This window comes from Odocoileus virginianus, chromosome 9 (assembly GCF_023699985.2).
Source record: "Odocoileus virginianus isolate 20LAN1187 ecotype Illinois chromosome 9, Ovbor_1.2, whole genome shotgun sequence".
Classification (NCBI taxonomy): Eukaryota; Metazoa; Chordata; class Mammalia; order Artiodactyla; family Cervidae; genus Odocoileus; species Odocoileus virginianus.
This window is the reverse complement of record NC_069682.1, coordinates 28,815,011-28,837,316: the sequence shown is the minus strand read 5'-3', so window position 1 is coordinate 28,837,316 and position 22,306 is coordinate 28,815,011. Positions and strand designations below refer to the sequence as shown.

The 22,306-nt window shown below is 40.4% G+C and overlaps 1 protein-coding gene across 1 annotated transcript in view; it reads left to right on the top strand.

Moving 5' to 3' along the window:
- The first annotated feature begins 2,964 nt into the window (after positions 1 to 2,964).
- The window catches only part of CUBN (cubilin), a 255,728-nt gene continuing 236,386 nt past the window's right edge, over positions 2,965 to 22,306 (top strand). The window contains exons 1-10 of the mRNA XM_020881287.2: positions 2,965 to 3,459; positions 3,859 to 3,988; positions 4,894 to 4,989; positions 5,542 to 5,580; positions 8,481 to 8,582; positions 9,226 to 9,329; positions 16,940 to 17,066; positions 18,011 to 18,173; positions 19,720 to 19,851; positions 20,733 to 20,828. Of these exons, the coding sequence (XP_020736946.2) occupies positions 3,347 to 3,459; positions 3,859 to 3,988; positions 4,894 to 4,989; positions 5,542 to 5,580; positions 8,481 to 8,582; positions 9,226 to 9,329; positions 16,940 to 17,066; positions 18,011 to 18,173; positions 19,720 to 19,851; positions 20,733 to 20,828 (1,102 nt within the window). The 5' untranslated portion in view covers positions 2,965 to 3,346. The remainder of the gene's footprint in view (positions 3,460 to 3,858; positions 3,989 to 4,893; positions 4,990 to 5,541; positions 5,581 to 8,480; positions 8,583 to 9,225; positions 9,330 to 16,939; positions 17,067 to 18,010; positions 18,174 to 19,719; positions 19,852 to 20,732; positions 20,829 to 22,306) is intronic.

The following is a 22,306-nucleotide window of genomic DNA, read 5'->3' as shown; positions in this document are numbered from 1 at the left end:
ATGTTCTTACCCTGAGCCCAGTGAGTTTCCCTAGAGTTGACTTTGGAGAGAAAAATCTGCAATGTATCCCATCTTGCATTCCTGTCATTTTGTAGAATGGCTAATACAGAAAGGGCATGTGAAGGATCTTTGTGGAATGCATTCTGATTTAGGGAGGAAATGGGAGCTTTGCCAGTCATGAAAGACAGGATTTCAGGTTTATACAGCATTTACTCTGAGAAAGGGAGACAGGAGATTATTCACCTTTTAAGTCTAAAGGTCATGGATTCGACAGCTATTTTATTTTTATTGAAGAAATTCCAAATAAGGCAGGCCAAAAGAATGAATGATAATGCTGTGGGAACAGCGATTGATTTTTATATTGTTTCCACTGAGTCATCATGTGCAGACTGTCTGACTTATCTATTGATCTCAGCTAGAGTTGAGCAGGTGAGCTGGATATAAAATTCCCTAAGTCATCCAAAGTCAGTCAGACCTTGAAAGAATGTTTCTTTTCTTTCTAGCATGAGGGACAATTGAGAATTGGATGACTAGACTCAGAGTAGAGAAATTATCTTGACTTTGTTTTAGTAAGCACATTAGTAAAACAGGAAAATTCTGTTAAAAAAAAACGAAGTTCTTTTTGAAATATGCTGGAGACGTCTTTTATTGTTCTAAAAGATAGGCTGTACGCAGTGACCTTTAAGAAAATAGAATCATGAAAATAGTTATGTTCTGTTCAAAGTTCAGAGTTAGAATGGTCGTTTGTGTTGGAATATTCTAACACATCCTATCTTATCTTGTTCTTAAAGTTTGACAACTATTTCATAGTCAAGATTTTCCCCCACCCCTACACCAAATTGTTAAGCTTTTAAACACACTTCGAACTAATTTAACTTAAAAAAAATGTATTCAACTTGAAATACCATTGTTGTATGACACCCATTTCTTAAATAACAAAAGAACAAAGAATGCATCATTTGACCTCCAGTATCACCTAAAGAAAGTATCAACTTGCCAGCTATTTTTGCTGTTTTTGTTCTTTTGATTGAATAGAACAGGTGTAAGACAGTATTCCATCTCTCCATAATATCAAGCTGCAGAGCTTATTTAAAGGAGTAATTTTTAAGTTCAGTGGCATTGCATACATTGCATACATTCACACTGTTGTGCAACCATCACCACTATCTGTCTCCAGATAGTGGAGACAGAACTTTTTTTCCTCTTTCCAAAGTGAAACTCTGTATCCTTTAAACAATATCTCACCATTCTCCCTACCCTCAGCCCTAGAAATCACCACTCTACTTTCTGTCTCTATGAATCTTACTACTTTAGGTTCTTCATATGAATGGAATCATACCGTATTTGTTCTCTTGTAACTAGCTTATTTCACTTAGCATAACGTCTTCAAGATTCATCCACATTGTAGCATGTCAGAATTTCCTTCATTTTAAGGAAGAATAATATTCCATTATATATATATTGTAACACATTCTGTTTTCCATTCAGATCTGTCAGTGAACACTTGGATGGACATTTGACTTGCTTCCATGTTTTGGCTGTTGTAAGTAATGCAGCTATTAACACAGTTGTACAAATATCTCTTTGAGTCCCTGTTTTCAATTATTATAGCCAGAAGTAGAATTGCTAGATCATCATTCTAGGGCTTCCCAGGTGGTGTTAGTGGTAAATCTGCCTACCAATGCAGGAGAAAAAAGAGACTCGGGCTCAATCCCTGGGTTGCGAAGATCCCCTGGAGATGGGCATGGCAACCCACTCCAATATTCTTGCCTGGAGAGAAGCCTGGCAGGCTACAGTTCATAGTGTTGCGAAGAGTCAGACGTGACTGAAGTGACTTAGTACACATGCATGGTCATTCTATGTTTAATTTTTTGAGGAACTGTCATACTGTTTTATAGTGACTACATCATTTTACATTCTCACCAGCAGTACACCAGGGTTCTAATTTTTTCACATTCTCGCCTAATAGTTGTTATTTTCCACCTTTGTGTGACAGTAGCCATCTTATGAGTGTGAAATATTATCTCACTATGGTTTTGATTTGTATTCCCCTAGTGGAGAAGGCAACGGAACCCCACTCCAGTACTCTTGCCTGGAAAATCCCATGGATGGAGTAGCCTGGTTGGCCGCAGTTCATGGGGTCGCTAAGAGTCGGACACAACTGAATGACTTCGCTTTCACTTTTCACTTTCATGCATTGGAGAAGGAAATAGCAACCCACTCCAGTGTTCTTGCCTGGAGAATCCCAGGGACGGGGGAGCCTGGTGGGCTGCCGTCTATGGGGTCGCACAGAGTCAGACGGCTGCCGTCTATGGGGTCGCACAGAGTCAGACGCGACTTAAGCGACTTAGCAGCAGCAGCAGTGATAAATGACACTGAGCCATCTTTTCACATGCTGTTTGGCCATTTGTGTATCTTTTCAGAAGAAATGTTGATTTTCTTTGCCCATTGCTTAATAGGGCTACTTATTTTGTGCTGTTAAGTTGTGGGATTCTCTGTATTCTGCATACTAACCTCTTAATCATATGTATGATTTGCAAAGTTTTCACATTTTTAAGTTGCCTTTTCATGATCGATAGTTTTAATTGGAGAAGGAAATGGCAACCCACTCCAGTATTCTTGCCTGGAAAATCCCATGGACTGAGGATCCTGGTAGACTACAGTCCATGGGGTCGCAAAGAGTCAGACATGACTGAGCGACTTCAGTTCAGTATCTTTTAATATATAAAAGTTTTTCATTTTGAAATAGTCCCACTTACCTATTTTTTTTTCTCTTTTTTTGTTTCTACTTTTGGTATCATATCCAAGAAATCATTGTGGAATCCAAAATCATGAAGATTTTCCCCTATGTTTTTTCCTAAGAATTTTATGGTTTTAGCTCTTATATTTAGGTAGGTATTTGACTCATTTTGTGTTTTTTTTTTTTTTTTTCTATATTATCTAAAGTCTGGGTCCAACTTCATTCTTTTCCTTGTGGATATCCAACAGTTCCCAATAGCATTTGTTGAAAGTCAGTTACTTCTTAAGCAAGGAGTGTTTTAGTGGATGTTTCCAAAGCCATTTGCTACTGTTTCAAAGGTCAAATAGGTAATGATTAAGTTGTGCATCACTTAGAGGTAGATTTTGACCTCTCACAAGTTGAAGAGTATTGAAGATCTAAGATCATTTACATCCCTCAGGAAGAAAAAAATAACATAGGCTTCCAGGGCAAAGAAGAAAGGACTGAAAAGTGTAGGACAATCCACAGGTCAAAGTATACCTGCCAGGCTTGGTTCTCTGGACTCCCACACTCCGCTGGGAGAGCGGCCTCCCTCCTTCCTGACGACCCAGGAGGCTGGTGAGGAACATGTCCTCACTTTTTCTTGGGAGTCTGGTTATTTTATTGATGTTTGCTGCATCACACAGTGAAGATGGAGGACTTGCGCTGCAGAGACAAAAAAGAAATATTGACCTCCAACAGTAAGTACACACATGGATCATTTCTGCTGATGGACTTGGGTGGCTCCTCATCAGTTTTCACAAATAACCAGATAAGCGAAGGTATAATTTTTCTAAAGAAAAAAGGTGATATTAAAAACAAGTAGGGAAAAACAGTTGGACTGATATATGGATGTACCTTTTTATACACAAACACTTCATTTATCACTTGGCAAATTAGGCAAGTATGCAGTTACTAGGAGGCATGTCCAGGAAATTTGCAAAGAAAGAAATGACAAGTGAGCAGGGAGAATTCAGCTGAGATGACCACAAAGCAAGGGTGTATGCAGTCCCTAGCTATTGAGTGAGAAACTTTGTTCTCTAGACTTAAAAAACTGCATGTGATAATTACTGATGCATTCTCTGGCTTGGATTATGTAGGCCTCGAATGACTGCAGAGAGGGGAAACTTGGTGTTTCTTACTGGATCAGCTCAAAACATTGAATTTAGAACTGGATCCCTGGGGAGAATTAAATTAAATGATGAAGATGTCGGCGAGTGTTTCCATCAGGTAATACACTGGAAACATACTGAAGTAGTTTTGTTTATTCATACTGAAAAGGCCTATGTTAATCTGTACTTTCTTGAGCACAGGGAACATGATTGAGGTAAAACAACTCTGTGTAGGGTGTCCCTGGGGTGAATGTTGGGTATGGGACATAGCACTAGCAGCAAGTGGCTCACTGTGTGGACTTACGTACTCCAGCCCAGAGGAGGTGCAGAGGGTGATGCTGGGGCTTCTTCACAAGGGGACCACAGAAAGGTGTAGATGTGATCAGTTTATTTTTGCCACAGAACAGAATTGGCCAGTTATCCTCTCTCCTGCCTTACTGAACGTTTTCAGAGCTCATCGTTTGTTACGTCACACAGGTCTATCAGTCATCATGTTAGGAGCTAGCATTTAGAGCTCATTATGAACTCTGCGCTGTGCTCAGCACTTTATGTGTATTATCTCCTCTAACCCTCATGGCTGCCTATGAGTTCGGCTTTATCGCTACCGCATCTGTAAGGGAGATAGAGGAACCCTCCCTACAGCATCTCAGCAATGTATCCAAGGACATACATTAAATGGCTGAGCCAAGATTTAAAACCCAAATGGTCTCCTTCCAAGTCAGGCCTCTTAAAAAGTATTCTAAACTATTATTATGGGAAAAAAATGCAAACAGAAAATTCCTTGATACCTTATTACTGAAAGGGTAAATGGAATTATGCCATGGCTATTTTAGTCTGATGTTTATTATACATGGCATTGTTCTGTGTTTTTTTTTTAAATAATAATGACAAGGTCTTAGGGCTTGAAATAGAATACTACCCAAATTTAAAGATTTTATTTTTATAGACATAATTTTTTCACTAACATTCTCTTCCTCCTTCTCTTCTCCCTTTGTTTTCTTCTCCTTTTTTAAAAAAAATCAGATCCAGAAAAACAAAGATGATATTACAAACTTAAAAAGAAGTATAGTCGGTCTACCTCAAAATATTTCTAATCAAATCCATCAGCTTGATTCCAAGGTAAGTCTGACATCCATATCCTTGGGACAAATGGGTTCTCCTTAATACAACTTTGTAAGTAATCATTTTGCAGAAGATATACCAATTTTGTATCCTCCTTAAAAATGTAGTGTTATAATTATGGACTTTTTTGTTAAATGACCCAGCCCTAATGGAGGAGTTAGAGGTGTGATGAGCAGAGGTTGAAAATCCTGTGACAAGAGCTTGTGGCTTAAGTTGGCTCTGCTCACGTTCTGATAGCCACCTCCTTATTGATGAGGTGGATGGGTCACTGTCGCTCAGGAAAATTCCCAGGGTCACCATATACAGACACTCAATGAATCAGCTTATCATTGTGTTATACTTCTTTTTAAAAAAAAAAAAAATCCATGCAATGGAAGAGAGAAGGAAGGAAGGGAAGCCTGGAGGGGAGAGAAAAGAGGAGGGGGGAGGCAATTAGACAAGGAGCAAACAGATTAAGTGAAGGTACTAGGGTAAATAGGTAACAGAGTAACATGGCACAGGATGTGCCTTTGAACCAGCTAATGGATGTTTTCTCTTCCCCACTGCTAGCTTGTGGATCTTGAGAGAAAATTCCAAAGCTTACAGCAGGTAAGTCCTAAAACTACTAGATAGCCAACATCTTTCACTGAAAATACACTAGAATCACTGATGGAGCTGGTGTTTTTTTTTTTTTAATTTCATTTCTTTATTTGTTTTGGCTGTGCTGGGTCTTCGTTGCTGCATGGGCTTTTCTCTAGTTGCAGGGAGCTGGGGTTACTCTCTGGTTGTGGTGTGCAGACTGCTCACTTTGATGGCTTCTCTTGTTGCAGAGCTAGAGCTCTAGGGTGTGAGGGCTTCAGACGTCATGGCACATGGGCTTAGCTGCCCATGTACCATGGCATGTGGCGTGTGGCGTGTGGGAGTCTTCCCAGACCAGGGGTCAAATCTGTGTGTCCTGCATTGGCAGGCAGATCCTCTACCACTGAGCCACCAGGGAAGTCCAGATAGAACCGGAATCCTTAAGGTGGATGGATGATCAATATCAAGGGCTTTGCTCTTCCCATAATTTAATTCTTCTCACAATCAAAACCAGTTTTCTTATTGGCATGTAGTTGATTTACAGTGTTGTTAGTTTCTGCTGTACAGCAAGGTGAATCAGTTGTATGTGTGTATATATATACTCTTTTTTAGATTCTTTTCCCATTTAGGCCATTGCGGAGTATTAAGTGGAGTTCTCTGTGCTGTACAGTAGGTCTTCATTAGCTATCTATTTTATGTATATTAATAGCAGTGTGTATATGTCAGTCCCAATCTCCCAATTATCCCTTCCCATCTTTCCCTCCTGGTAACCATAAGATTGTTTTCTTCATCTGTGAGTCTATTTCTGATTTGCAAGTAAGTTCATTTAATTCTCATCACATGTCATGATTCCGAGGACACATGAGGAAAGTGAGTCTCAGAGAGATGAAGCTCACTGAGCATGTGAAGTCCTCTGACTCTCAGTTCAGCTGTCCATGTGCTCTTCCTCTTTGGCTATCACTTTTTTAATCATGTAATGTCAGTGTAAGTGTGCTGGAGCTGGTCAGCTAGTGACCACCCAACTTGCTTATTCTGGCATCCAGGACTCAGTTTTCAAAACGCTCACATTTTCTCTAACATTAAACTTAGAGTCTAGGCTGTATCTCAGAATATTCCAGACCTTCTTAAAAGTATATCTGCTGGTGATTAAATTTGAACAATTTCTTAGAATAAACCATTCATAACTTAACTGCATGCTTATACACTAGTCCTTGTAATTTTAGACTTCTTATCCGTTTTGTAGGAAGCTGATATTTTTAAGACTTTCAAGGGCACCATAACCTTCCACACAGAGAAATGCATAGGAAGTCCCCATATTTTAATGAATAAAAGTAAGAGGATTCCAGGTTCAGAGTCCCTGCTCTCATATTCTTGATCTGTTTTTGATTATTCTTCAAATGTCCTCTATTCTGTTGTTTTAATTTTGGTGGACAAGTTTACATATTCCTTTTCCTGGCTTTGATAAGAAATGCTCTTTCTGCCTTTGTCTTTTTAGAGAGTAGTTGAATAAATGAAAATGAGCAAGACAAACACTAGTTCTCAGTCTCCTAGAGTGTTTATTCCTGCCAAAGGTCAAGAACTGGAGGCCATAGTCCAGTTAACTGGGACTGGCCTCCCTCTGCCCATCCCCCTCCCAGGAAGAGTTTTTAGTGACTCTGGAGTAGAAACGCCTCCATGCCTTTGGATGCCTGAAGTCCCATAGTTTCCAACTGACTTTCTCCTGACTGCTCACTGACTATTTACTTCTGGGTCCCCATGGGCTTCTGAGTTTTTAATCCCCAGACAATGTTGTCTTACATGCCAGAAAAACCTCTAATGAGTTTGTGGTTAATTTTCTTAACAGTGTCCTTTGATGAACAGGACTAATTGTGGTACTGGCACATAGACAGAAAAATGAAAGAAAACAGAGTCCAGAAGGAGACCCCCCCAAATGTATGGGCACCTGACTTATCACAAAGGTAGAGAGAGAATGGGCTTTGCTCCACATGGTGCTGAGTCAGCTTGCCATTCTCTGCTCTGTTTCATCTGCAAACAGAGGGAACAGACTTGATTTTCTCTCTGAGAAAATCAAATATTTCACCAAATATTTTTCAAAAATGTAAAGAATAATTTGCCCCATTTTAATTTTTAAAACTGAGAATTAGACTAATATTAGGTGAAATTAACGGGATAGCTGTCCTTGGATAATCACTTGTGCTCTCTAAAGACGTTTTCTCTGCCCCAAAGGCATTTCAAAACTTACAAGGTGGGAACTAGTAGCTGACCTAGGGTAGGATTCCCCAGGTTCCATAGCCAAAGGCAGATCTCTGTGTATGACTCTGGTCTGAAAGCAGTCATGTGAGCATGAGGCTGGAGGGTGTATTTAAGCCTCAGGCCACATTTCCCACAAAGGGTCTTGGAGTGAAAAGAGTTCAGTCATCTTAACCCAGGGGAGGAGTGTGGGGGCAGCAAAGATGATCATATTTCAAATGCTTATCTGGAGGTACCAAAGAGAAGAACAACAGCCAAAGAACCAGAATTTCCGTTTTATTTTCTTCGTACCATAGGAATTTCCATGTGATTCCCACACCCGCATCTTGTCACCATCACACGTTTGTCAGGAGAAGAGTGTTTTTTCAGAGAGCAGAGTGAGAACTCTTGCCCCTCACTTTTGCCTCACCAATCCGTGGTTAAATGCACATTAGTAGAGAAGGAATATGGATAGGGCTTGATAATAGTCAACACTTTTTGGTTTCTCACAAGAGAGTTGATAGGAAGAAGTATTTACATAATGGATTTAAAGTCTGGAGGAAGACCCCCTCCGCCTCCCCCCCCCCCCGCCCCCCCCCCCCGGCCCAATTGACCAGGAGTAAAATGTGGTTTGGTGTACACACCTGCTCTAAAATGTGGAAAGTATGACTGTCTCGCTGACCATCCTGTCTTTGTTCCAGACACTGGACAGAAAAGTTTGCAGCAGCAATCCCTGCCAGCATGGCGGAACCTGCCTCAACCTCCCTGATGCCTTTTTTTGTATGTGTCCCTCACAGTGGAAGGTGAGTCACCTAGTCTTTGGTTAAAAATTATGATGAGTCAACATCAGTGGTTTCCTAGGAATCCTCCAGACCTATTTAATTCTCTGTCCAAAGTTTCTAGGATTCTGTGGTCTCCTGAGTCAGAATAAATGACACCAGGTATGCCAAGATGCAAATTGTGGCCAGTATGATTCTGTCACCATTGAATCCTGAACCATCTTAAGTGGGGATTTGCTGGACTAGATGCTACGTGCTGTTCTGGCCAGCATGAATTTAAATTGCTCAGCATAACTAAATGAATCTTAATGTAGCCTGTGCATTTTCCTGTCCTTTTCTATTAATAATGAAAACATTCCTGACATGTGCATCCAGAAGAAATTAAGTGACTATTCTTAGGCAGAGCTCCACAGTAAAATGAAGAGTAGTCCACATAAGGATTCTTCTCCTGTGACTGGTATGATCTATGAAGAGCTCTTTGGCTCTGTTAGGCCATACCTAAGTTGTAGATGAAGGGTGACTGGAGATGAGTTTTAATTTTATCATATTTAGCTTGACCGAGGACTTCTTTACTGTCTGTTTGTAAATCTTTGAACATGCTGTGTGACTGTTGGCCCAGATGCTTTGTAACCTGTAGTTCCTGACTTTGTGCTTTATCTAAACGTAGGGTCCTCTGTGCTCTGTTGATGTTAATGAATGTGAGATCTACTCAGGGACACCCTTGGGCTGCCAGAATGGAGCCACATGTATAAACACAGCAGGGAGTTACAGGTAACTTTTTTCTTTCCTTTTTTTTTTTTTTAAACCAATAAACATTTATTTTTCATACTCACAGGTCTGCATGTAAGCCGTGGTGGCTCCACATCAGTTTGGTTTGGCCTGTGGATCTCTTTCTTATACCAGGGCTAGAGGTGCCCCAAGCTACTGGAGAAATATCCTTCTCAAGGCCAAGGTCAAAAGCCCCCAGAGAGTTGAACAGAAATGTATAAAATCTCCTAAAGCTATAGTTCCAAATTCGATGTCACTTTTGCCTGCTTGTTGTTGTTTAAATTAGGGTGTGTTTTTGAAGAACTAAGACATCCCCTGGTTAAGAGTATCCAAGGTTAAGTGCCTGTATTACCAGCAAAACTAACTGTTCTCTAGGGAAGTCACGCAGTATTTATCTAACATACACAGAGCTGTTTCCTTAGGTAGAGAAAACCTTGTGTGACCTCAACTCTCATCCCGTGAAGAAACCTGTTCTCTGAGGATCAGGAAGGAGGCCTCCATGGCTGGTGTAGAGTGAGGATGGCCCCGGGCAAGATAAGGCAGAGGGGTTAGCAGGAGTCAAAGCATCGAAGGGATAGCCATGGGAGCGCCTTATGTATAAGAGGGACGGCCTGCCCCCTCTCCCCTCCCCTGCCACCCCCTACATTCAGTAGCTGAGAAAGCTGATAGATACAGTCTGGACTTCTCCATTCAGGCACTGTGCAGTGTCCACCATAACCAGAGCAGGGTGAACCCAGGTTTTCTTCACATGGATACTCCTCATTGTCTCTCTTCAATTAGTCATCAGGCCCCTCACCACAGTCGTCTCCCTGCTGCCGTCCGCCATCTTTTCTTCTGATTGACTCTGTCACCGGGGTCATCCGCAGCATTCTCCTGCTCAAATCGGGCATCGCCCTCAGCAGGGAAACTTCCCTTCTCTTATAAAGCTGACTTGGGCATCACAGTGCCTCCATGTTCCCATCAAAATCTAGGAATATTGGTCTGTAAGGTGACACTGACTGATGTACTGTCTTGTTAAGTAATCAAGTCCAAAAAGTATGGCAGATCAATAACAAACTTTGGTTTCTGTAGTTCCTTAAAATCACTTAAAAAAAAAAACTCTAGACATTGTCTTTCCCCATATTTTGGTGGGTCTCCTATATTCTGTGATTATAAAGAGAGAAAGAAATGGGTTCTGTTGTGATAGAATCTCTGTGTTTTATCTCACTAGAATCAAGAGCAGCTATTCACTCTCTTCCAATATCCCTGCTGTCCTATTCTTCAGTTCCCTTGTAACAACACATTCTGTCCTTCCCAGCAAAAAAGAGTGCAGGAATTTTGTTTTTGACCTTGTCATTTATTAGCACACTATATTCTTAAAAAGCAACCACAGTCTTTCTCTTTTTCAGTTGTTCCTTCTTTTAATATGATCTTAAAAGTTTTTCCTCATTGCAAACTTAACTCATTCTGGCTTTTGGTGGATATGTCCTTCACTTTCAATATCCTGCACATTGTACGTCTCTGATGTCAATGAAGTATTGCGTTATTAAAGAGCTTTTTGCTCTCCAAATTTTGTTTCTCCTTTAAAAGAACCCCCTGATCCTGTTTTGATAAATATTCAAACTTGGATCCAGAATGCAAGTCTAATCTTTCAGTACCTTGAAAGCATTATCTCCTGATTTCTATTTATGGGCATTTATCAATGAAAACTGCTGCTTGGTGATAACACTAGCAAATGACTTCTAGTATGGATCCTTCCCATGTTCCTGACATCGAGGAATGTCCTGGAGATTAGTTCTCACTCTCTCTCCCTTTATCATCCCTGTCTTCTGGAGTCTTGCAAGCCAGCAAAATAACAAACGTGCAGCAAGGAGGAAAGATCCATAGATCAAGACAAAATTGTTTTTCCTTCCAGGACAAATTTGCCCTTTTACCCCTGCAAAATGGCAATGAAATGAAAGGTTTAAAAAAAATATTTTTTGTTGTTTGTTTTCTTGACATGGTATGTGGCATCTTAGTATCCCAACCAGGGGTCAAACCCATCCTCCCTACAGTGGAAGCATGAAGGCTTAACCACTGGATTGCCAGGGAAGTCATGAAAAGAAAATTTTTAACACAATTATTTCCTGCATGTCAGAGGATAATTTTTCCAGATAGAAATGAGAAGAAAGGAGGGAGGAAGGGAGGGGGGGAGAGAGAGAGTGTGTGCACACGAGCAAGCGAGTGAGCAAGAGAGAGAATAATTTTATTTGTTGAGAGTTGCCTAAATGACAAATTAAACTTGATAGAGGAGTACTGAATTATTCTCTGTTGCACCATCCTATCAGAGAGAACCGAAGGACTGATTGTGTTGACTCTGGAAATGATTTGGGTTTCTAGTTTCTGCCCGTCACAGGTTCCCTGGAGGACATTAGAGAGCACAGTGTTTAATCTGGTTTCTTCTTGCTGTGGGCATAGTGTCTGAAGCCTCAGGAATTCCAGCTGATTATCTCTGACCTGAATACTCTCATTCAGGCATATGATGAAGACTTTTTGAAGGAATAAAAGAAATATGAGTGTAAGATTAAAAGGTTGTTTTGTGGAATCTATGTGGAGTGAAACAGAGCCCTTCCATACTTTCTGTTAAAGTATCTTTCGTAAAAGTTACTTTCTGTTAAAGTTACTTTCGTAACTTTCCATGCGAGTTCTGTTAATTATGGGAGGTTAAGTCCTTGTTAATCAGCAGCTTCCTTGAGGTGAGAAACTCCTTCAGGAAACTTCTGTAAACAGTTGCTGAAGGCAGACTTGAGCCCTTGTTGAATAATCTGCAGTGGGCAGTTTGCTCTGGATTTGCAGCCTCCTTCAGCCTCTAACTCTTGGAATCCATTACTTGTGGGAGACAAAGGAGTCTTTATTTAAAGGGATTAATAACTTTTATTGGTAAAGACCTTTGAAAGATAAAGCGCTGTGCAAATACTAGTTCACTGAAAGCCCCATTTCATAGAAAAATTTCTGATAAAAATTCTCTTATTTTTTTAAACTTTTGATTTTATATTGGAGTATAGCTAATTAACAATGTTGTGATAGTTTCAGGTGGACAGCAAAGGGACTCAGACATTTACATTTACTCGGCCATGTACATGTATCCATTCTCCCCTAAACTAAAAATTGATTTTTGGAGTCATGAGAATATAGCAAGGACAACCACTGTCTGTTTCCTCCAACTCCTGGGGCTCCCAATCTTTTTCCAAGTGCTCAGGCAGCTAACCAATAATATTTTGCCACTGTTCAATATGTTTTTACCTCTTTATTCTGAAGAATTGATTCTTATTGTTTCCCGATGACTGTGGGTTTAAAACAGCCCATGGGACCACATTTGCCTGCATGGATGGTGCATGTTATATACTTTCAGCTCAGATCTAGAAGGCTTTATAGAAAAAAAGAAGTTAAGTTTTTGTTTGCTTTTTCTCCAGGAACACAATGGTGATTATCATATTTTATTTTACTTATTTTCATTTTTATCACTAGTGGGTTTTAAAATAGAGCTTAAATGATGAGAATCATCTGGTTTTAGCTCAGATGGAATGGAGTTAGGTATTAAGCATATGACCTCTTTTAGTTAGTCAGTTATATTAATATTGAACCATGGACTCTAATGCAAGTTAAACTATGACCATGGAAGCATATGTGACCTCGTCTCAATGGCCAAATGTACTTGCAGTGTTTTTCAAGACAGAACCCCCCCCCCCCCACCTTTTTTTTTCCCTACTGGAACCCAATCAGTAATAGAAAATCATTACAAAAGTTACTTCTTCAAGAGGGCATAAAATTCACTACCCTGTTTCTTTAAGGGCATATCTAGACACCTTGAGAATTTATTAATACATTTTTCATGTAAACACTGTTGTGTTAAAAGATATATAAAAAGGGAAAGTATTCAACTAACTCTCCCTTTCAGAAGGTGGGAATGTGATGTGGAAAAACAGTAGTAGGAGTAACACTCACGTAGCTGTAAATTTATCTTCTGCCAATTACTAATCCTGTGCCTTGGGCAGTTTGAACCTTGCCAGTAAAATGGGATTAAAAATGCTTGCCTTTAAGATCATAGTGAGGAAATTGCTAGTGTATCTGGCTTTCTTCTTCCTTTCAGCTTTCCACTTCTCACCTTGCTGTTGTTGAGTCACTAAATTGTGTCCGACTCTATAAGCTGTGTCTGACTCTTTGCAACCCCATGGACTACAGCACACCAGGCTTTCCTGTCCTTCACTGTCTCCTGAAGTTTGCTCAGATTCCTGTTCATTGAGTCAGGGATGCTATCTAACCATTTCATCTTCTGTTGCTCCATCACCCCTTCTCCTCTTGCCCTCAGTCTTTCCCAGCATCAGGGTCTTTGACAATGAGTTGGCTGTTCGCATCAGGTGGCCAAAGTGTAGGAGCTTCTTACCTTATCTAAACTTAACTGAGAGAAGTATACTTGTAGCTGTTCAGGGAAGCCTGTAGGATTAAAATTTACTCCTCTCTGAATGACAATAGCAAGGGAGAAGGAAGAGAGAGAGAGAAAGAGGGAAGATTTAACTGCAGATCCTTGAACCAAAATCTCTGCTCAAATCTCTAGTCCTTTTCCAATAGTAAAGCATTTAGTGATAAGATAAACACAATTTCCTGAGCACTTCCTTCAGGAAAATGCCTTTAGACCCCAAGGTGAAAATAGTGCTCATAGCTTGACGCTATTAATTTACAAGAAAGGGAGGCAGAGGGAGTTATTATTACATTGTCTCAGGTGAAGAGTTAACAGGTAGCATCAAGATTTAAACCGAGGCAGTCCTGTCCCGTGGGGTCTTGAATACCCAGACTTCTCATGCATCAGAGACTCAGAAAGCTAGTAATAGTTGGTTTAAAGATTTAAAAAAATTTTTTTTGGTGAGTCAAGATGCTGGTAAAATAAACTTTTAGCAAGGAAGCCACCAGGATCAAATCCTCACATATGTGAAGAAATGGTCTAAGTCCTATCACCTCCAAGAGTCTAATTAAATTCTCAGAATGCTCTGTATAAGGATGGGAGAGTGAATGAGGAAAGGGAAGAGAATATGAGAGGGGAAGTATGGAAAATGAGAAGAAGATAAATAGCTATGGATAAGGAATGAGTAATTGAATTCCTTTTTAAGTTTAATCATGTATTGCTATTAATCTCTGACCTTGTCTTAATGAGAAAGGCAACCTTGGAATGTTCAGAAATGTTATTTATTAATGGAACAGCTTTTACTCAATTATATATTGATGTTGTGAGTTGCAGGGCTTCCCAGGGGGTGCTATTGATAAAGAACCCGCCTGCCAATGCAGGAGATATAAGAGACATGGGTTTGATCCCTGGGTTGGGAAGATCTCCTGGAGGAGGGCATGACAACCCACTCCAGTACTCTTTCCTCAAGAATCCCATGCACAGAGGAGCCTTGGCAGGCTATAGTCCATAGGGTCACAAAGAGTGGGACATAACTGAAGCAACTTAGCACGCACACATGTTGTGAATTGCATGGGATATACTTACAACAAAAAAGTACTTATCTGAAATCCAAATTTTAAGCTAGGCATCCTATATCTTTATTTGCTGGGTCTGGCAACCATACTTGGTTAGCCTGCATGGTATTCACCACACTCTTACTCTCTATTTCCAGCCACATTCATTGACCTCTTTCTTCCTTAAAACCTGCCCAAAGATGCCACTGAGCAGTTGTTTCTGGGGCGTCCATGCCTCACCAAGTTCTGTGCCCAGAGTGAGGCCCCTGTTGCTTCTCCAACAGCCAAACTCTCCTTTCCCTTGCTGCCAGTCACATGTTTGCTTTTACCAGTGGACATCAGCTGAGCTTTTTGTGCCCCAACGTGTATTTTTTAAAAATTAATTAATTAATGGCTGTGCTGGGTCTTCATTGCTGTGCTTTCTCTGGTTGCAATGAGTGGGGACTCCTCTCTAGTTGCAGTGCGAGGTCTTCTCATTACAGTGGCTTCTGTTGTTGCAGAGCACAGGCTCTAGGCACTCAGGCTCAAGTAGTTGTGGGGCACAGGCTTCGTTGCTCTGAGGCATGTGGGGTCTTCCCAGACCATGGCTCCAACCCCGCGTCCCCTGCATTGGCAGGCAGATTCTTAACACTGGGGAGAAATCCTCAACACATATCACTAAAAGAGCTTCTTTTCCTGGGAGAGTGACCCCTTTTCCAGAACACTCAGAAACTAGTTCACGGTCCATGGCCACACAGTTCCTCGTTCCTTGACTCTGACCCTTGGCCCTGGTGGTCAACGCGGTTCAAGTCAGGTAAACGGTGCCAACCAGACCTGGCTCTCACCCCGTCAGCTGTGCTCAGACATGTGTAAATGAGCTCTGTGACTTCTCTGCCTCTTCCCTTTTCCCCAGCTGCTGTCTCACACCATCCATATTCCCTCTGAAACTGCAGGGCAGATATAAAACTAACTTAGCAACTCTAAGATTGCAACAGGTTTAAGACACTTGTTCAGTCACTAAGTCGTGTATGACTCTTTGTGACCCCATGGACTGCAATATGCCAGGGTTCCCTGTCCTTCACTATCTCCTGGAGTTTGCTCAAACTCATGTCCATTGAGTCAGTGATGCCATCCAACCATCTCATTCTCTGTCACGCCTCTTTTCCTCCTGCCATCAGTCTTTCCTAGCATCAGGGTCTTTTGCAAAAGAGTCAGCTCTTTGCATCAGGTGGTCAAAGTATTGGAGCTTTATCTTCACCATCAGTCCTTCCAATGGATATTAAGGGTTGATCTCCTTTAGGATTGACTTGTTTGATCCCCTTACTGTTCAAGGGACTCTCAAGAGTCTTCTTTAGCACCACAGTTCAAAAGCATAAATTCTTCAGTGCTCAACTTTCTTTTTGGTTCAACTCTCATTTCTGTACATGAATACTGAAAAAACCATAGCTTTGACTATGTGGACATTTGTTGGCAAAGTGATGTCTCTGCTTTTTAACATGCTCTTGGTTTGTCATAGCTTTTGTTCCAAGGAGCAAGCCTTGCTTATTTTATTATTACTGAATTGAAATCTTAGAACAAAACAGCCAGGCTAGCTTAGGTGTTATGTAATAAATACATCTTGTGAGTGGCTATGAAAGAACTGTTACTAAGTTAACTTATCTCTTATGGAGAGAAGAAATGTGGCCTTTGCAATATGATTACAATCATCAAAGATTCTGAGATGTGGATATACCACTGCCCATGGGGTTATACAAACGTAGAGTATATTTGAGAATTTACCCATTCAATCAAGGTCACCTGTGCTTACTGGAGGAGCCAGCTGGGTGGCCGATGAATGGACCCGATGATCTCTACCATCCTGAATGAACTCTATCCCCCTTAGTTCATAGTTGTCTGACCTTTGACAGTGCTGTTTGACCTGATAGCAGAAGAATTTATAGAGGTAGTTGTGTCCTCTAATCTCATATTTGAGATGACAGCACATTTACTCAGTCTGCCACTTCAAGAGGAGCAGAGTGACTTTCTTCTAAGACTCCAGCCAGTAAATCTGGTTTTCTGGTTTATGATTCTGTGTGCATATCACTGACCTGCAATCAGAATTATTGATTTTTTTAACTGATGCTAAGAAACAGCTCCTGAGTTGTGCTTTGTGTGACCAACAGTTGTCTCTGCTCACCTGAGACCCACGGCCCCCAGTGTGCATCCAAATATGATGACTGTGAGGGGGGTTCCAAGGCACGCTGCGTCCACGGCATCTGCGAGGATCTGGTCCGAGTGAAGGCTGGAGAGGTGGGTCCCTTCCAGGGTGGGCCCCTCGGGGGTGGCGGGGGAGGCTGGTTATTAGTTCCTCGTTCTCTGTAGCTGTGTGTGTCCCCACAGGAACCTGTGGGGTGCAGAGGGGAGTCACGTCCTGCCCTTCAGCTGGGCTCAGATGAGGAAGGTGATGAGGGTTGTCCCAAGTAAGCAGAAAACAGGACCCAGAGGCTGATTTCATTAAATTACTCATATTTTTATTATTTGCCCATGACTCTCACTGTGAGACATGATCTTCTCTTGGCCTTATGAGTTTTAACAATGACAAGATATGGAAACACAAAAGTCCTGCCCTTGTTTGTGACATTCCGTTTTAAGGAGCCTGCATTTGTCCTGGCCCCTGAGCCCCTTTGAGCCCACTTCTCTAAGTATCCCTTGTGCTGACCTTGATTCCTGGCCCAGAAGGTCATCCAGCCCTGGCCCAATTGGCCCTCCTTGAGACCTTCAGTTATTTATTTTTAGTTGTTGTTGTTGTTTTTTCCCTGCTCATGTGATGGAAAAAGGTTCCCTTCCAGCCATAGTGGGAGGGTGGTGTGTGTGTGACCTTCAAAAAGGAAACAAACAGAATTGATTTTCCGAGGTCTGTGACTACATGGGTGTTTTTCCCTCTAAAAGCAGGCTGAGCTGATTTACTTTAATTATATTGACTTACAGCTCTTGATTGTTGTTGCTTTTTCCCAGGCATCTTTGGGGGCAAATTATAGGTTTCCCTTACTCTGAAATAAAGCCGTTTCTCTTTTTGCGTGGTCTGGTCTAAATGCTTAATCATGTGGGAAGAAAAAGAGAAGCCACTTGATTGGTCTCGTGGAAATGAACGTGAAAGGAGGAATTGGTTGCGGGCTCCGTGAGATTTTTCAAAGGCTGTTCTTGGTTGTTTGTTCTCTTGGTTGCCTGCTTTCACACCTTTGTTGCTCCTCCAGCCCGAGTACAGCTGCATCTGTGATGCTGGGTGGAAGGCCCCGTCGAACAGCACGGCCTGTACACTGGACATAGATGAGTGCAACCTCTGGCCTGCACCTTGCTCAGAACATGTGCAGTGTTTCAACACCCCAGGCTCCTTCTATTGTGGGGCCTGCTCCACAGGTACGTGGGTGTCCCCTCCTGGGCTCAGGTTCTAGGCTCCCCATGCCAGTCAAGCAAGATGGCAGGACCAATTTCCTTTCACTGCTGAGGGGTAAAGCTGTTTTCAGGATGCCTTCCAATCCAGTTTCATGTCCCATTTCACTAGATCCCACTCCAGACCATCTAACTGCTGCAGCAGTTTAATGAAACAAATGGTTGGCTTGTCCCAAAGAGTGGTAGAGTTAAATGGCAGGGCCAGGATTAGCTGTAGAGTTTGGGAGGTCAGTCATTTTATTGCTGTGGCAGTGACCTTGATTAGATTTGAGATCAAAAGACACATGCTCTGGTCCCACCTTTCATACAAGCCAGCTGTTTGTAAACCTGGGCAAATTGATCTCTGAGTGTGTTCACTAGTGTAGGGTAAGGGAGTTAGAGAAGGCGAGGTTCGGAAAAAGAACAAGACCAGCACTTTACAGGAACAGATCACCTTTAATGAGGCGAGAAGGGGCAGCAGTCAGATTAGTGAGCTGCTGCACTAACCCAAGAAAAGAGTAAGTATATCTAGGCATCTATGTGGAAATCTACTGTCTTAAGGGGGCCTGTTCTTCTCCAAGGTTGTTCAGAGTATTTATCTCTCAAACGGCTGGGGCAAGGAACTCTGGAGATCAGCCAGAGGCTGGGACGGGTTGGGAGCTGGGCATAATCAACCTTATCGTCCATTTTCTTTCTTCCAGTGAGAGAGTTCTTTGTTTTGCATAGAATGGTGGGAAGGACCCAGAGGGGAGTTTTAACTCCAGGCTATTTTGAGCTGGGTAACTTTCCTTCAACTAGAGTCTAGTAGTCCTCACCTGGGTGTGTCATCGGAAAACCCTATGCCTCTCTCCTCTTCTACCTTTTCCTTCATTTATACAGACACACAGACCAATATGCAGGTTTTAAAAAAAATTATTTCCCCAAACTGTGATCATAGCTCTGCATACATTTCTAAAATTTGATGTTTTCCATTAAAATATATATGGGAAAATCCTTCAATGTGTACACATATTATTAAAAATAGCTTTTAGCATCCATTGGTATAGATGATATTATATTTGGTATATTATATTCATAGTTTTATATTATATTCATAGTATATTCAGTATATGTCGCTGTGTACCATTGAGAGTTTTTTTTCCCATTAAACAATGCTGTAGTAGACTTACCTGTATCTTTATAAATGATAAATTGACAGTTTATCTGCTTTCAGATAAAACCTGATGACAATTTTATCATTGTAGAATAAGTTTTCAGAAGTGGAATTATTAGTCAAAAGTTATGTATTTTAAAATCTTTAATGAACGTGGCTAGGTCTGTTTCCAAATAGGTTTAACTAATCTAACTTCTGATTCTTAATAGCATATAAGACTACCTGAAGTGCCCACCTCTTTGCAGGAATTTGATTATATTTAAAGCAGCTTTTGCCGATCTGAAAGGTAGAATATATACCATTTTAACCTGTGTTTCTTTACATAGTTAAGCAGGTTTTTACGTGTTTTTAACTAACTTTTCAAACCTCCTGTTTTTCTAGGCTGGCAAGGAAATGGATACGTTTGCGAAGATATCAATGAATGTGAGATAAACAATGGCGGCTGTTCTCTGGCTCCTCTTGTGGAGTGTATAAACACAGCTGGATCTTACCGCTGTCATCCATGTCCGCCAGGTGCTACACCAAATTTCCTGATACCGTTACAGGCACAATGTGCATTTGAAAACAGGATCTTGTGTTCCATTGTAAATGTGACTTATGTCTAAGGAAGCAAGCTGAATAGTGCAAAAAGTTTGACTTCTGGATCCAGGATACATTAGTATGTGTTATAAGAAAGACAGAAAAGTTACTTTGTGTATCAATGGAAAATAATAAGCCTTTACTAACTGTGAGATGGCTTCTTGAAATAATGAAGAACTTGACAGGTTTTCTCTATGGATCACAGATGTATTGTTTCCACAGTTTATTAATATAGTGAATTCATGAGATGTTTTCCATATAAAGTTTACTAAATACCAGACCTAATGGTAGGCATTTTATACACGTGCATTTCCTTTCTCTTCCAGAAAGAAATCATGACTCCTATTTTGTAATCTAAATTGAGTTACTATCCAAGAAGTTCAGGGAGTTCTAAGGGGCAAATCGAAACCCTGTATGTTTTATTAACATTGAAACAGCAGTACTTTGGACTTTTTTTTTTTCCTTTGGACTTTTAAAATAATTCAGCTCAAAGCTTTGAAGTCACTGATTAAAAAATGTCACTTCCTTAGAGTCAGCACTTTCTGTCTCTCCATAGTTTTCATATGTATTTTACTTTTAATTTTTGTCATTAGAAACAACGCTGAACATTGTTTCCAAAATTAGGTTCCTAATTCTTGTTGTCCATTTTCTTAACTGTGTAATTTTATTTATGACATATTTTGTTTACATTTTCTGTTTTGATAATGGAAGATCTCTGGTTGGTCTGGGTCCTGATATTTGATTCTCAGATCAGGATTCTTCTTCTTGCATGTTGCTGACATTGTTTTTCACTTGCCTGCTCTTGCTGTACTCAGGGTATCAGGGCGATGGGAGAGTCTGCACGCTCATAGACCGCTGCTTGGTCAATAACGGAGGCTGCCACCCACAGGCATCATGCTCCTTGGCTCTAGGTAATGACTCACCTCTCCCTCTGGTTTGGGGTATTTTAGGATGACCTTCTAAAGCAAATCAACATTTTAAAATCAAAACCCTCTATTTTCAAAATTCTTACTTTGGTCTTCAAACCAAAAATCAATCCATGTTATAAAACTATACAATTGGATTTTTTGTGATCTGCTCTAGTTTTTGCAAGTATTTCCTAAGATAATTAAGCCAGCAGATAGATACATGACTGTATTCCAGCAGCAAGGAAAAGAGGAGAAAGGAAGAACATGTCAGTTGTCTCTAAGGACTCCCCTTTCTGGGCCTTTGGCCTGACTGAGTGAGATGGCTAAGTGTGGCTGCAAGGAAGGTTGGGAAATATATAGTCTTTATTCCAGGTGCCCACACCCTCAGTTAAAAGAAAGAGTTAAATAAAGAGTTCCCTACTAAGAAGGGAAAAAAATGGATCCAGGGCAAAATTCTTCCTGGTCTGCAGTGTTGCATAAAAGCTTCACCTGCGAAGGTGCATGTAAAAATATGCATGTAAAAATACATGCATATTACTAAACTTTTTTTTTCAAGAATAATTTATATGCTTATTAACAGTCTGTAGAAATATACATTTACCCCACACTTGACAATAATGGGTACTATAGTGAGTTTTCATTTTCATCAATTTCATAGGCAAAAATTTCCTTCTCATTATTTTAATTTTGACCGAGTCAAAAAACTTTGATTAGTACTAATTAAATAATGAAAAATTTCACATATTTACTAGCCATTTAATTTTTTTAAGGTCCTTTATTCATCTGCTGTCTTACTGACCTGTGAAATTTCATTTTGTACTATGAGGATATTATCTCATTATTTTATATTTTATATATATTTTTCTTGGCATGTGGTTTTTATTTTAATTTTATGGTAGTGTTTTCTATTTAGAAGTTTAAAATTTTTATGTGGTCAAAAAAGTAAATCTTTCATTTTAGCATTTCTTCTCTTAGAATTTGACCTTCCCTACCAAACTCTTTGAAAGTCAAGTATTGACACATGGTCCTTCTTACTTTCATTTATTTTTAATGTTAAAATCTTTGATCTTTTCAGGATTTATTTTTATCTATAGCATCAAATAGAAATCTAGCTTGATGTTTTTGTCCAAATAGGTGTCTCCAACTCCATTTATTGAATTATATATCATATCTCATGCTATTTCAAAATACTGCCTTTATTTTATTAACTTGTCATATATATGCACATGTCACATATATCTCACATATATATGAGAGAATATAAATGTGCATGTATGCACATATTAAATATATATGTATGACTACTTAAGTGTTTGCTAAATGATTAGCAGCCTACTGAAGTGGTTAGGAGGTGAATTCTAGAAGATTGCACTTTATTTTTCCGTTGGCTCCACCATGTTCTATCTATGGGTCTGTGATCAAGGCACTTAAATCTCTTTGTGCTTTGTCTTCACCCGTAAATAGAGATTTTATAATAGTAT